We start from the raw sequence: 16,567 nt of genomic DNA on the forward strand, positions 1-16,567 counted from the left end.
AAAGTACATTATTGTCTGATGTCACCTGGCCTTCACTTTCAGTGTCACTGCTTGGTGTCTGATCACAACACTGAAAAGCATCTCTGTGCTTAGTAACATAACCGAGTGCCTGTGAGAACAGTTCTGTTCTTGGATGAGGGGAAAGGCTTGTCTAACAACATGCTAATTATGTAGTTAAGTGCACTGACGGCTTGCTAGCATTAAAGCTCTCCAGACTGGCTTTTGTTAAATCCTCCCACCATAATGTTTTGGCACAGTCTGCATGGAGGGCAACTGAAGAGTACACAGCTGTGCGTTTCATTCACCCACTATTCATGTCCTATTATAAGAAGCAGAGCCATCCTCTCTAACCCAACTACAGACCAGTACAGAAACTGCCCTTCTCTGACTAGACCTCTGCAAATGACTCATTACAAAGACTGAGGTGTGCGCCGTCTCCCTGAACCAGCTCATGCAGCAGGGCTGATGCAGACGGTCATAATCTTTGGTAATAGGGCGTTGCAGCTGAGTGGGCTGCGTGTGGTCGTTTGGACCATTCTTACACACTGACAGTCCTACAGAAGCATTTTCATTTTAAAAGACATTTTTCTAGATACGACTTGTTCACCTGACTGTGACGGTGCACCGCTGTTTCTTTGTTGCTGTGGCAACAGCAACAGGACTGAGACAAAGGTTGATTGGAGGTAAAGCTGAGGAACGAGACAGCCAGCATTTCATTAGGCAGCTGCAGCAGCTCCACGTGTGACTCAGAGTAGCTGTTATATCACACAGCCGTCTCTCTCTGCCCATCAGCGCCGCAGGAATAAAATGCCAATTGGTGCTTTGTCTTTAGGAGGAGAACAGTTCTGGGCTCAGGCCAATACCTGACTGCACAAACTGTCCTCATGTGGCCACAGGAGGACACGCTGCCTGCTCCTGTGGGATCTCAGCCATTACTGCCCACTCTCACAGTTCCACTGTGACCTGACGGCACTCTGTCTGATTGCTCGTGCCCTTTCTTCCCTGTCTGAATGAATCACATTATTCTGTTTTTCTTAATGTTGTTTCTCATAGCAACAAGTATAAGGAGCCGTGAAAGACCCACGAGCAACAATGGTGTTGTCCAATCAGATTAAGGATACTAGTCACACATGTAAGTGCAAAAGGCATGAAAACACTTGCACAACTAGTTTACAGGAACAGAGACGAAACTGAAGTGTGTGTGTGTGTGTGTGTGTGCGTGCGTGCGTGCGTGTGTGTACACTCCCTGAACAGTACTCGTCAAACACTTTGTGATTGCTGCTTCATGTTTCATGACCTACTTTCTCGTGTTACTTTAGCTAATAGCAAATAGCTGCTGCTTGTATAGTCATGATTCAGAACCAGTAGGTGTTTGGGGTCAGCGCAGCAACGTTTGCTCCTCTTCCTCTGTAGCTGACAGTCTGCTTGTAATCAGACGTATTTAAAGCCCTTTAGTTCTCTGTGGGTGGCACTTAAAAGGTTCAGTTAAGCATCAGCAACCTTACTGTGCTGATGGGAGCTCACTTCAGTTCTCTTTGGCTTCAGTAGCTTTGCAATCAGAATTGGGATCTAAATGCACTGTGATGTGAAGCACATTTTGAATCTCTGCATGCTCCTCTTGTATCTTTTATCTGTTCATGTATTCATTTCTATTTGTGTTATTTCAGTTGTTACATTAAATGTGGTGTCGTATGGAGACGTGTAAGGCAGGACAGGCAGGGAAAAGAGTAATAATAAAAGGATACAAATGGAAATGCACACCGTATCGCCAACAGCTGCCCCTGTAGGAAAAAACAAACGTACAACTCCCAGAGCACATAAATGGGAAAATACGCAGATACTTGAATCAACAGTTGTACTGGGAGTAAGTGAGCGAGTGTTATAATAACTGCGTCTTTGTCACAAATGTGCTTCATAATGAGGATGGGAAGCCCCAGTAATGTCCCCCAGGAGCCAGAGGCAAATAATGAACCAGGACAACCGTGCCATTCGTAGCCCCCACAGTACCGAAGACCTGAGGCAGCACATCTCTGCGACATCTGCAGGCCCATCCTAGCAGGAGAGGGACGGAGGCCCCAGATGGGGTGTCCACAGCCAAAGGGTGAGAGTCCCAGAGGACCAGAGGCAACGGCCAGTCGCTAGAGACCAGCCACCTTGGTACTTGGTACAGGTTTCCAGGGACCTGAAAATTCCCCGGGACACCACCGAGTCTGGGGCACCCACTACCCCCACCACACAGAGTAGACTGGGGCTCATCTGCACACTGTGTCACAATACCAATCAGTTACAACAGACACACACACACACACACACACACACACACACACACACACACACACACACACACACACACACACTAAAGGGACGAGACAAACTGGTCTGGGTCTGAAACAAGCTGCACCCAACAACGGTTGTTCCCTCACCTGGACGCCCCAACCCACCCAATTGGCCTAACGGCACCCACGAGGCGCAGAGTGGACATTCTAATGTGGGTCGGCCCAAACTGCACGGCGAGTTGGCCAGGGAGGTGCAGACAGCCCCCACAGAAGGAGGGACACAGCCAGAGACCAGGCGACCCCGGGCGTGGGATCCCAGGCCCAGCACTCGCCCCTGCCCAGCTGGGGGCAAGTCCCCCACACCACAAGCACCCCAGTGCCCACATCCCAAGACCGTTAGGCAGCACCCACCCCACTTCTCAACCGTCACCAACTGAGGCAGATGCATAGACACTCCAAAACTGCAACCGCAGCTCTCCAGCCCCCAGGAGGCCACCAGGCACCCGTAGTCCCAGAGACCATCATCACCCACCTGCAAGTCAAACAGGGAAATGAGACTACACCCAACCACCCCCATTAAGTAGTGGAATTGATCAGTGGGGGCCGGAGGGAGACAAATTCATCCGTCCGTGGTTTGGTGAAGAGGCAGACATTCCACCCGTTTCTATTTTGATTGGTGCATAAGGTGTTTTTTTTGGTTTCCAGTTCATGAGGATACTTTTCTTTGTGATTCGTAAGGAAAGAAGGAGTATAAATGATGTATTTGCTTCCATATCTAGTTCACCTCTATCACTGAAGTTGCACAGTTTGGGTGAGGTTGGTATGCTGTAACGAGACATGTGGTCATAGGTCTTACCCACACGTGCTCACGACCATATAGCATGCATATAATTCTCAGCAGAGTTGTTTTTGCAATAAGTGCACGTGTTCGACTGAGTGAGGTCCATTTGGAACGAACTTTGCCCTCTCAGTTTATGGTTGGGAGCGAAATTGATTTGTCAGTTTTAAACAATACAAACTTTTTGAGGTACAGATATTTAAAACGTTTGACACCCAAGTAGGTATTTCTAGATTCAGGTCTCTGGGGTTGAATCTTTCCTGTATGATGATTTCAGTTTCTCATATTCAAGAAATGTGCATTTGCTGATTCTATGTGTTATAGGTTCTTCAAATGAAACAAATTTTCCATCTTGTAGAACATGTTCTGGATTTTTCCCCTTCTCGTGCCACAGTGAAAAACTGCAAAGCATTGTCTTTTTCTGATAAATATCGGGATTGTTCCAAATCGGTGTTAGTTTCATGGGCTAAGTGGAGACTTCCCACCAGACTGTGAGAGAAGTGTTTATGTTGAGGGTTTTAAAGCACTTATGATGCTCAATGCTGGAGCTGATGGTGGCAGACTGGAGATTTTCACTTTTCTACAGAAGGCTTGCTCTGGGTCCAGCATAGGGCTGTCTAAGAAGCTTGGTTTAATCCATTTTAAAACAGATCTATTGGATAAGAAATGGTGAGAAAGATTTGTCAGTTCTAGATCACACTCATGTTTTGGTTTTTGTAGAGTTTAGACTTTTTATTAGGATCATTGAAAATGAGTAGTTTATTTTCAGCAGACTCATCATTTTAGTGGCAACTCTTCCCATGAGTGATATAGGTAAAGTTCTTCAGTGTGTGAGATCACCCTCTAGCATTTTTAATAATGGAATATGATTCAACTGGATCAGGTTTAAGAGCTCGGCTGAAAAATGTATACCTGGATATGTAATGTTACCTGGATATATTGGAGCGGTGTCTGACAGTTCAGAGGCAGAGCTGCTGATTTACTCTGGTCGATGGAGTGTCTGATATGGATTAAAACTTATCTATAAATGTGATCGTCTTTAGCAAGGTTTGTAAGTAAAGTAAGTAAAATGTTATTTATATAGGACCTTTCACGACGAAATCACAAAGTGCTTCACAGAAGCTAAAACATAAAAACAAAAAGCAGCCAAAAGCAAGTTTAAAAAGATGAGTTTTTAGCTGTTTTTTAAAAGAGATGACTGAGTCCACAGATCTCAGGCTCGATGGAAGATGGGAGTTCCAGAGTCTGGGGGCCACAGTTACAGAAGCTCTGTCTCCTTTTGTTTTCAACCTCGTGTAGTGGACATGACCTCAGGGACCTACTGGGGATGTAAGGATGTAAAAGATCACTGATGTATGTTGGTGCTTGTCCATGCAGAGCCCTGAATGCCAAAATCATAATCAAAAAGTGGACTCTGAATTTTATGGGGAGCCAGTGCAGCTGGATCAGCAGGGGTGTGGCATGGGAGTACCTGGAAGGCTTGGTCAATAGCCTTGCGGCAGCATTCTGAGCACCCTGCAGACGGTCCAAGAAGGCATTACTTAGACAGGTGAACAAAGAATTACAATAGTCCAAACAAGATGAAATAAATGCATGTATGATCATTGTCAGTTCAGAGCGTGACACAGTAGGACTCAGCAAAGTTTCTTAAATGGTAAAAACAGGAGCGGACCAGAGATATAACGTGAGCGTCCAGCGTCAGAGCTGGGTCAAAAGTAACACCAAGACTCCTAATAGAAGATTTGGCAAATGAAGCAAGAGGGCCTAAATTTTCCACTACCAAGGGCACAAATTTATCGGGAGCATAAACAAGGACTTCAGTTTTCTCTTAAAGGAGATATATAACTGAATATCATCTGCATAGCAGTGATAAGAAATGTCCTTAAACGTGCTCAATAAGTGCTGAAGAGGGAGTAAATACAACAAAAACAATAAGGGTCCCAACACAGAACCTTGTGGCACACCATAGGCAAGAGAAGTGGAGGAAGACCTGAACTTAGAGGTAGCCACAGAGAAGAATCGCTCACACAAACAGTCCAAAGCAGACCCTGATATACCCACCCAGTGTCTCAGCCTATCTAACAAAATGTGATGGAAAGTAACACGTCATAAGCGTATGGGCTCACCTTCTGGTCTGTCTTCAGTTTGAACTTTGATAGCTACGTTTGGTCAGATTGCTGCTGCTGCTGCTGCTAATGGTGAATCCGTTTAGTTCCAGTAGAGTTATATTGTTAAGAAGTTCTGCAGTGTCAGCATCGGAGGGATTCATCTGTGATGAGTGTAAAGCTGCATAAAGGTCTTTAAAATGTTTTTTTCCTGCTGTACTGAGCGTGTCAATTTCTGGATTAAATCTAGGTTGAAGTCTCCTCCTATTATGAGTCGGTGTCAGTGATCAGAAAGGGAAGGAAAGAAGAAAGGAGGGGTCATCAACATTTGGACCATATATACTAGCCAAACACAAACTTCATACATTAAGTATTATAAGTCTGCCCTCTGGATCTGTAAGTGTTGCTTATAGTGAAGTTAGTTTTTCTCCTAACAAAGGGCAGCCAAAGAACGCCCTTCAAACAAGCTGAGTTGTGCTTACAGATTGATTAAAGGAGTTCAGCTTGTAGTGAAGGAAAAAAGGGTCACACCAAATATTGACTGTGAAGCTTGGTAGAATTGCACAAATACTGCATTTTCCTTATATGTTTAAAAGTATGCAGAGGTTTCAATAAATCCATTTTGTGCATTTTTCCTGACACAATGTAAAACAGCATCTAAAAAAATGAAGGGTGTAAAGACTCTTGCACCACAGACTTGCTGGTGTGCTCCTGCGTACTATTAGAAACATTAAATAAGAACTAAGACATACACATAACCCGTTCACATGCAGCTAAAAACAGCCACAACACGCTGGGAAGAGCAGCCCGCCTGAGCTGCGCCTGCCTGGCACCAGGACGGCCTTGGTTCCAGGCTGATGATTACTCCTGCTTGATAAACAATCCTTTGTCATGGTCAAGTTCCCCTGTGTGACCCCCTACTTCCCCCTGTTTCTCCCACTTTAGGCACGGGGACTTTTGGACGGGTCTTCCTGGTCAAGGACAAAAAGAGCAGGGCCTTCTTTGCCCTGAAGCAGATGAAGATCCCTGACGTGATCCGACTGAAGCAGGAGCAGCACGTCCACAACGAGAAGGAGGTGCTGAGCGAGGTCAACCACTCCTTTCTCATCAGACTGTGAGTGCTCTTCGCAGTCTCATCTGCAAACACATGGGGGCTCGTAGTCCAGTTGTAAATATGATCAACCTATCTCTAATAATCAGCTGTGTACCACAGGCCTTCAAGCTGGCTGTAGTTAAACCTTTACTCAAAAAGCATCTCTAGACCCAGCAGTCTTAGCTAATTACAGGCTAATCTCCTTCCTTTATATCAAACATCCTTGAAAGAGTAGTTCACACACTGAGGTCAATTATGGAGTTCCACAGGGTTCAGTGCTAGGCCCAGGTCGGTTTACACTTACATGCTTCATTACAGGCAGTGTAGATGATGAGGGACTAGCAGAGAGGCAATGTTTCTGTCACATTCTCTTTGCTGGCTTCCTGTTAAATCCAGAGTTGAATTGAAAGTCCTTCACAAACAGGGTTATGGTTTGCTTTGAGGTGATTGTTGTTGTGATCTCAACCTATATAAATAAAATAAAATTGACTTGAACATTTCTCAGTTTCGATGTGTTTTGGTGTGAATAATCATCCAAAGCATCATAAGAAAACACGCTTACTCTTTAGCGTGTAACATGGGAGCGTTGTGTTTTCTGTGTTACATAAAGGATAGAAATGACAAATTGTGAAAGCAAGAGTAGAGCTGAAACGTATGTGAGGGTCAGAGAGGCCAGCAGCCTCGTCCATCTTCATCAGTGACGGTGCTTTTTTGTCCTCGTTCATCTGAAGTGCCCTCCAGCTGAAACACTTCCTGCACGCCTGCCCAAACACCACTGGGACATAAAAGAGCCGCAGAATGATGCAGCTTCTCATCTGATGTGATTCTCTCCACTTATTTAGACGTTAACAGTTTTGCCCTGCAGTGAACTTGTAGGACTGAACAAGACAGTGATGATAAAAGCTAAATGTAAGCCTGAGCTAACAGCACGTTTGACCCTGCTGTCTGTTACGTGGCAGGTTCTGGACTCACCACGATGAACGTTTTCTCTATATGCTCATGGACTACGTGCCGGGCGGCGAGCTCTTCAGCTACTTACGGAGCCGTGGGCGCTTCAGCAACGCCACGGGCCTTTTCTATACCTCTGAGATCGTTTGTGCCATTGAGTACCTCCACTCCAAAGAAATTGTGTATCGAGACCTGAAGCCTGAGAACATCTTGCTGGACAGCGAAGGACACATCCGTCTGACCGACTTTGGCTTTGCCAAGAAGCTCACGGACAGGTAAAAACCAGTGTTTGTGTGCTCACTGGATATTTGTTTTGAGGTAAGAACTAAATGCAGAAGAAAGATTTAAGGTAACGAATGCGTATTGTTGAAACAAGTAACACCCATAAGACACTAGCTGATGCTGGGGACGATACAGAGCTGTCTTTGGAATAAAGATGTGTTTTGCAATAAAATAGCTTCTTGTGGATTTCGTTCAACAAGCCTTTTGTAGCTTTCAGTTGCACGAGTCCATCATGAGCCCCTCAGCCTCAGTCACGATGCCTCATCAAGTAATGAAAGCTGATCGTGGATGTTGGAGACGAGTAACTGAGGTTTAACCTGAAAGGGCAGCAATGGTAGCAATGATTTGGTGTATAACTCTGTGCAGCACACAGACTCCATCTTCCGATTGCTCTTGAAGGTGTCCCACTGCAGAAAATTAGCTTCTGTGATTGGTGGAGAAAGTAGATGATTGCTTGTCAGAGCTGAAAGGAATTTGGAATAGTCTCTGAAATGATCTGTAAAGCCAGATGACAGATAACAAATGATATCATGTATTTATAGAAACAAAGCCAGGAGCAACAAAGCAGCTGATTCTAACCAGACGTGCTCATAAACTGAGTGGAAGGCTTCGTCTGATCCACGGCAGACGTGTCCTTCCAACACATTTGCCTGTTTATAGTAAAACATTTAGTACATACAGCTGCAAGATGTATTGAACATTATGTTCATAATACGTTATTGTCCAATAAGCCTGGGCTTGTTGCTTTTTCTAATGCAATCATGTTTCTTTCACACCAGAACTTCATGTCACCCCTCAGCCGTCAGAGGCTCGTGAAGTATGGTCAGGTGGTGTGAATCCACCAACTGGAGAACAGCACCACAGGTCGCATTAAAACTGACGAGATCTATGACCTCAAGATCGGAGGTCAAGTTTTCTGAAAATCTTACAAACGCAATAACTTGAAAACGAGGCGACATGAGATTTTGAGAGCATAGAGGTGTGCGCCCGCAGGCTGACAGTACTTTTAATAAACCATGAAAGAAGGAACTTTCTGTTCCACATTAATGTGTCCAAGTTTTAATGCACAGACTTTATTTGCTGTGTGTTTTACTGAATCTGATTAAAAGATATGTTACCAAAGATTAGCATCATGTGATGCACACATGGGTGGCTGTCCCTTCCCTGCGTCTCACTGTGCCCCACAGGCTACTGCTAAACCTAGAGGTCAGACCTGAGCTGACCTTTGGTTGAAACCTGCAAATATCAGGTTCAGTTTGTGAGACTGAACCTTTATATTATAATCTGCCTGCCTCTCTGCCTCAGCTCCTTCCTACTGTACATAAAATAGAAAATGTAACCACTTCTTTATAAAGCGACGCCTCTGTAATTCATACAAGATAATGATGTGAGGAACAAATGTCCTCTTGATTGCAAATGCTGTCGGTGCTCTGCCCACACGGCTCACTGCGCTGCGTCTATACCCGGTTATGTCCTGGTTTGTGAGGATTCAGGTTGCACTTCATTACGTTTACAGTAGTGAAGTTTGTTCTCCTCATAACAGAGTATTTTGTGGGAACAGATCTGAATGTTTACTGTTGTTTGCGTGTTTATGTAACTACTGTGGGATCCATGGATGGGATGCGTGCACAGTAAATGACCTCGGACAGCATCTGCTGTCATTTGGTGACATTATTTTTTAAATGATCCAATAAAATAGAACATGTTGGATGTTGTTGATTGAAGCGTGGGATTTTGGGCTGAATGTGATTGGATAAATTTGGTATTTTGTATTTTTGCTGCATAAATTCTGTTTTTCTGCAGCTTTGCCTGAGAAAGAGCACAAACGACCATCGGTCAGGAGCCCTGGACACAAACAGCCGCTGCACTCGTGTGAGGCAGAAGCCGCCCTTTGTCTTTTTATTTAGGACTGTTTTAACTGTGAGGTTCTGCTGGATTGTGCACACGGTGCACGTCCACTGTCACGGCTTTAGCTGAAATTTAAAAGATGCACGAAAGCGTTCACAGGGGAGAGTTGACAGAGGCAGCTTGATGGCTTTTCACTGACTGAGGACGTTCACAACAGGTAAAAGCACTTTGGCTTGGACTCATGCTGCTCACTGGATGGTTGTATTGTTTTGAGTTTGACTGGCCAGTTAGCTCATAGAGAGCTTCATGTTCCTGTGAGATGGAGGAAATGTTTCACTGGAGGAGAAACTGGCGTCCTTTAGCCTGAATTAGATATACAGTAGTCGAGATCTCCCGGTCACCTCAGCAGAATGTCGAAGATGCAGAGTGAAGGCAGAGATGGCTTTATGTCTGCACTGCAGTCTCAGTTTCTCTCTGCATTTCGCCCAGAGCTGTACATGTAAAGATAATGGTGTAAGATTACATTTCCCCCAGACTGCGAGAGCAGAACAGATGGACAGCAGATACCTTTCTGATGTGCAAGTGACCCTCTTATATAAATGGAGGGCAGCAGAATTGCCTGGAATAGGAAGACAACTGCCTGATTGCCACGAGCTTTGTTGTGCTCTCCACGTTCAGGTTGTGATAAAGCACAGAGCTGCCAGTGTCTCCACAGTGCCCCCTGCTGGCAGATACACTCATCAGCACATTCAAACGTGACGACACGAAACTGTGAAGAGCAAGAACACATCCCTCGATATCATCACATATCACACTTATGTCCATCCTGCACCCCACGTATGATTCTACCGACAGCAGCAGCCTCCTCCTCCTCCGCCGGGGCGACGTGATTTCCATACAAATTACTGTTGTCATGGTAACTGGTTGAAAGAGGTCATTACCTAGGTGATATTGGTGACAAATGATGAAAGGCTGGCACTGGACCAAGTGCTCTTCAACAAAGGACAAGTGGCTTTGACAGAGGCGCGTGTGTGCGTGCGCGTGTGTGCGTGCGCGTGTGTGTGTGTGGTGTGTGTGGTGTGTGTGGTGTGTGTGGTGTGTGTGCGTGTGTGCGTGCGCGCGTGCGCGTGTGTGTGTGGTGTGTGTGTGGTGCGTGCGTGTGCGCGTGCGGGTGTGTGGTGTGTGTGGGTGTGTGGTGTGTGTGTGTGGTGCGTGTGTGTGTGTGTGGTGTGTGTGTGCGTGCGTGTGTGCGCGTGTGTGTGCGCGTGCGTGTGTACGTGCGTGTGCGTGCGCGTGTGTGCGTGCGCGTGTGTGTGTGTGGTGTGTGTGGTGTGTGTGCGTGCGCGTGTGGTGTGTGTGGTGTGTGTGTGGTGTGTGTGTGGTGCGTGCGTGTGCGCGTGCGGGTGTGTGGTGTGTGTGTGTGTGGTGTGCGTGTGTGCGTGCGTGTGTGTGCGTGCGTGTGCGCGTGTGTGTGTGCGTGTGTACGTGCGTGCGTGCGTGTGTGTGTGTGCGTGTGTACGTGCGTGTGTGTGTGCGTGTGTACGTGCGTGCGTGCGTGTGTGTGTGTGTGGTGTGCGTGTGTGTGTGGTGTGCGTGTGTGTGTGCGCGCGTGTGTGCGTGCGTGGCACATGCAGAGAGTGTCAATCAGCTAGACAGGAGCATGCACAGCCACATGTAAGTAATCTGCTCTAGACTGCATTTCATCACAGCACCTGGACAAACAGCTGTAGTGATGATGATGTGTTTCAGTCTTATCTTCTGATGTTGTCCTCTAATGTTCTGTGTTGGAGGATGAAACCTGCCCAGTGTTGCTGCAGTGCGCTCACACACTGGCGTGGCTGCTTTGTTAGTAATAGACTAAGTAAGACTTTGGTTGCTGTGGCAGAAAGATGATGCAGAGGTGATGCACATTTAAAACACGCCTAACTGAAATGTGCAGGAGCGATGCTGTGACTAATAGTGTCGGCTGGTTTTTCTTTGTTCCATTAGTCTGCTGGTGTGTCACCAGTTGCAGCAAAGCAGCTGATGTACTTTATTAGTTTAGTTACAGATTTGTGTTCCTGTTCTGCGCTTCATGGTTCACAGCACAGCTTCAGATCCAGGTGAGAGCAGAGTGTGGGTGTGTGTCCAGCACCAGCTGTATCCAGTCTGAATACAGATCAGTTTAAGCCTTTTATTGGTCTGTAAATTCTGAGGACGGAGAGGGAGAGACAATTAAACATGCTAGAGTGGACATGTGGGCGGGGTCAACAGCAGCAGTTATAAATGCCTCTGCCCATATTCACTGATGATTTTCTCCCAGTGTCCAGGTGGGTTCTCTCCAGGTTACTGCGACTTCCTGCCAGTCTAAACACATGCAGGTGGAGGGTTAAACTGTGTGTAGGTGTGAGTGTGTCTGTGTTAGTCTGGCAACCTGTCCAGGGTGTGTCCCACCTCTCGGTCGGTACATGCATTTAATGGAAGCTTTGTGTGTTTTCCATTCGCACACTGTGGACGTTGTAAAGCATTTATGGACATGAATAGTAGCATTTGACAGGATTGCTGTCTCTCTAAACATGGCTGCCACTATATTAACGTGACAGTCTATAAATCTGTTCTCCACTCTCGGATTTGGAACATGTGATCATGTGAGTCTGCACAATAACAGGAGAGTTTGTATGCATCAAAAGCAGCTCTCACCAGCGTGCTTGTTTAGCTGTGTGGAGTCAGGACGATCTTCCAAGGCTCCTCTAAGTATTGGATCCTTTGATGGACTTCTTCTTTGTGGAGAGACTGAAACAGTGTTGTGCATGTTTATTCTTTCACCTCACAAATTGTCATTTCACTTATTTTGAAAAGTTCTGGTCGACACGATTGAGCCTTTGTCTCAGACTGTGTCCACCCTAGAACGGGCGTAAGTTGTTCTGAAGGTAACATTATCGTGTGTACCCAACTGAAAGGAGGTTTACAAATGTGAATAGAGTTGACTAAAGCAGCATATTGCATTAAGTGTAAGGCAGTGTACACAGACAGCATCTCTAAAGCTGCTCCTGCTTCCCGTTATTGTTCGCACCTCCTTCATTTGTTGCTCAGTATTTGATTTCACTGCCGGCCTACGGCTGTGCGATATGACCAAAACCTCATGTCCCGATATCAGACATCTATCGTCCGATAACGATATAAATCACAGAAATGTAACATTTCCTGTAAATTCTGTGAATCTCGAGCAGCTCGACTTGCGTGAAGTGTTTCCAGCTGCGCGTCGTGTAGCTGGAGTCGAGTGTTTTAACTGATGCATGAAACGATACGTTTTTAGACATAAGTTGTAACGGCGCCGTTTTCTTTGTGAGTATTTATTACACGGCGTGCTGCGGGGAGAAGCCTGTTCTAACGTTTGAGTCTGAGGTTTATTTTTTAGCACCTGGCGTCTTTTTTACTTCTCATCCATAAATAATCTGCTCTTTCACGTGATTCAGTTTATTTTGAAAAGTCTCAACAGGATCTTGAGCTTTATTGTGAAAGGTTTATGTGGAACATAAACAAGCGGACACGCGATGCTGTTACCGTCGTTGTCGCTAACGACAACGCATAAAAACAGGCGCTTGTCCGTCCGTAGTGTGGTGATATTAAATATAAGAGAAAGAGAGAACTTTAAGAAATGAACACAGCCGCTACAGTGACATCAGAACATGAACAAATATTGCCGTAAACAGTTTATTTTGCGACACCACGAAACAAACGATAGCGTAAAATGAAACGACGGACGTTTTTATATCGTCATCAGATATATATGGTTATAGCAAACAGCCCTATGCCCGCCCACATTACACTCAGGCAGACATCGATCCATTACTCTTCCCACGTCCACACTGAGGCCCCACATCCTCATGGTAATACTGAAGATGACACAGCTGGGCCAGAATGCAAGTGCAGATCACGTTAGCAGTGTGGAACGTAAAGGTTACAAAAAGAAATGATAACGGGGATCACAGAACTGTTTGTGTTTGCATCTTGTCTCTGGACCAACTGCAGAAGCATCATGGTGATGCAAATACAAATGAGAAGGATGTTAGAATCACCTGAAACCCTTCATCCTAAAAAGGCTCACGTTGGTCTTCTGTGGCCAGTTTAGCCACTGGATGAATTAATAACATTCATTTATGATCTGAACATGAAGCCATTTCACACCAAAGCTGTTCTTACTCTGCTAGTTATATGGAAAGAATCAATAACTTTGACAGAAAGAAAATTACAATGAAACCTGTTATTCATAATAACTCAGCTGTCACACAAGTAGGTTTGGATTGAAGAAGCAGGAGATGGAATAAATATTTGATGTCCTCTCTGGCAATCAGGACCTGGACTCTGTGTGGGACTCCTGAGTATCTGGCCCCTGAAGTCATCCAAAGCAAAGGTCACGGCCGGGCAGTGGACTGGTGGGCTCTGGGCATCCTCATCTTTGAAATGCTGGCTGGGTAAGTGGTGCAGTCTATGGTAAACATCTCTACACCTGCTGTAAACACTAGAGGGCACTCTCCGCCATTAGACCGACTGGGGTAAATCTGCACTCCTTCATTTTGTAAAAGGCAGTCAGAGTCTAACCTGTTTGACCTTTAACCTCCTAGGACCTGCGTCCACATATGTGGGCATCACATTTTGGGTTATTTAGACCAAAATACTCAATTTTGCTCTACAAGGGCCTGATGTCCACTGACGAGGACGTAATGCTGCTACTGCTCTATCAACATTTTAAACGAATATCTTCATATGTGGCTCTCATTTTTCTTAGAAACAAAAATAAGGTAAAAAAAATCTGGTAATTCTTTGTTTTTACATTCATCAGGACCCAATCAGCCCAAATATCAAAGAGAGATTGAAAATGTATCCTGTGGAAGATTTTGGGTCTTAGGAGGTTAAAGTCAGGCCCAAGGCCACGGCTGATATGTGGAGGGAGACGTGCTGAAATCTACAGTCTGACAGCTCAGAGAAATATCTGCAGATACACACAATAAGGCAGGTACACACTGACAACCACCGAGGTCTCCCTCACATGCCTGAAATAAGCTTTTGGGTAGACATAAAGCAGCACGGAGAGAGCAGACCACTGCAGTGGTTTGTGTTCATGGAGCAGAAGAATTATTCAGTTAATCGTACTTTGACTTATTAGTCCTTTGTTTTTACAGGTAAAAATCTCATTTCCAGGAGAGACCTGCATTACTGCTGTTATTGTCTCATGCTGGGAAATCTTGTCATTATTAGAGGCTGTAGAGCTGGGACAAATTAATCTGTGAATGGGCCTCATTGTAGCACAGGAAGAACAACAGCACTGATCCTTATAGAAAGCACCTCTGTTTGTTCTCATGTGCTCACAAACAATAAGGATTTCCATTCGTCTGTGGCATTCCAGCAGTGCTGAAGGCTGTGATTGGCTTGTTTCAGAGACATTAATCCAGCAATGATTTCACTGCACAGTGCATGTTGCATTATGTACAGCACTGTGGGTGGAAGCACTACAGCATGCCAGAGACCCTTTGAAAGTAATGGCAGGAGTACTTTGTCGTTACCACAAAATGAGTGAAGATAGAAAAACTGGTCTTCAAGCCAACTGGCGAGTAGCTGGTTTAGCATCGGTGAGAACTTCCCACAGTGTTTCTGTGGATTTAGGCTTCCTCAGAGTCGTCTGTTTGTGCATCCCACACTGCATCACTTTCTGTTCTGCAACTAAGCAAAACGGAGGAAAGAGGATCTTAACTGAAATGTCCCTCAGTGACGGGGGGCGGGGCTTAACACAAATGTGTAAAAACTGCCTGAGGATGGAAGAAAGAGTTAAACTGTGGACTCTGTGTCTCAGTGCAAAATCTTCAGACCGTCTGTCTGGAGGGACACACGAAGCAGTGACTCGGACACATTCCAGTCTGAAAGGAAAAAAGCTTTCACAGAGTTTCATATTGACCCTTGATGTGCCACTGACACCTGTCCAGACTACATAACGCTCTTACATCAATCACGCTGAACCCCGTGGAGCGCCCTCCTCCACTTGCACTGAAATGCCACCTTTCTGTGAGCCTGGCCTGTCCTCCTCCTCCATCTAGGTTCTGTGTTTTGCTGGGAAAAGCTCCATGGCTTTGAATTGGTGGAAGGAATGTGACCTTTTTCCAAGTATGAGTGTGAGCAGGCGTTGAAGTGTTGGTGTATGTGGGAAAAGCTGCAGGCTGTGCTGCTCCCAGCAGAGGGACACTTCCACAGTCGGACAAAGACTCTTCATTCAGCATCGCCGTGAAGCTGTTTGTCACACGTCTCCACCAAAGAATGCAGCAGCTGTTTTTGAGAACTCAGCATCAGTAGATCATCCTGCTTTGGGCCAAAGCTTGTGTAGGAAAAACATCAAGTCAAGGATGAGGGGGAAAGTCTCCCTTATAATTTTACTTCTGGGCCCATATTCCTGTCCTTAATGGAAACCAGTACCCTTTTAGTATTTGCAGTTGCAGTACATGTGGCCGTGTATATGAAACCTTATTTCTTCTACAACTTACTTTTCTGCAGTACCTGATTTTCCACCTCAGCTCAGCAGAGCATCAGCCTGGTGGTTACATGGAGCTGCTGGAGGGGACACTTGCTGGTCTGGACTCCAGTTCCTCCACACTGCAGCCGTCAATACAATCTGATTTGAAAATGCTGGGACAAACCTACGATGCATGATCATTTAGTGATTCTTCAGGCTTTCTAGTAATTGAATGAACACCTCAGAGGTTCCCCTGAGGCTGTTTCATGAAGCTGACATAAAATCTCATTCGAGGGCATTTTACAAGGACAGGATCTTACTTTAGAAAAGCTCATGATCTCCTCACATTGGTTAGCTTTGTGGATGCAACTGGTTTCTGGAGAATTCTTCTTTATTGTAACGTTCCCTTGCAATCAGCAGAGGCTCTATTTTGCAGCGCTAATATTCAAATTTAAAGTAATGTGTACATTAACCATGAAGAGGCTGCCAGGAAAGCTTTCCCCCCACATCCAGCAGCCTGAGGCTGTAGGCTAAGTGGAAGGAAGGAGGCCGGGGACTGGAGAGCGTCAGCAGCACGGTCCAGGATGAGACAACGAACATCTGCGAGTACATCAGGAAGATGGCCAAACATGACGGCATGCTTAGGGAGTACCTCAGGCAGCAGAGACCCGAGGAAGAGGAGGAACCATCATGGAA

General features: G+C 45.6%; 1 protein-coding gene across 1 annotated transcript in view; it reads left to right on the forward strand.

The window, feature by feature from the left end:
* prkx (protein kinase X-linked) overlaps positions 1-16,567 on the forward strand; it is a 35,902-nt gene that overhangs the window by 5,931 nt on the left and 13,404 nt on the right. The window contains exons 2-4 of the mRNA XM_004564117.5: positions 6,165-6,333; positions 7,272-7,535; positions 13,725-13,844. Coding sequence (XP_004564174.1) covers positions 6,165-6,333; positions 7,272-7,535; positions 13,725-13,844 — 553 coding nt within the window. The remainder of the gene's footprint in view (positions 1-6,164; positions 6,334-7,271; positions 7,536-13,724; positions 13,845-16,567) is intronic.

Source organism: Maylandia zebra, linkage group LG23 (genome assembly GCF_041146795.1).
Source record: "Maylandia zebra isolate NMK-2024a linkage group LG23, Mzebra_GT3a, whole genome shotgun sequence".
Lineage (NCBI taxonomy): Eukaryota > Metazoa > Chordata > Actinopteri > Cichliformes > Cichlidae > Maylandia > Maylandia zebra.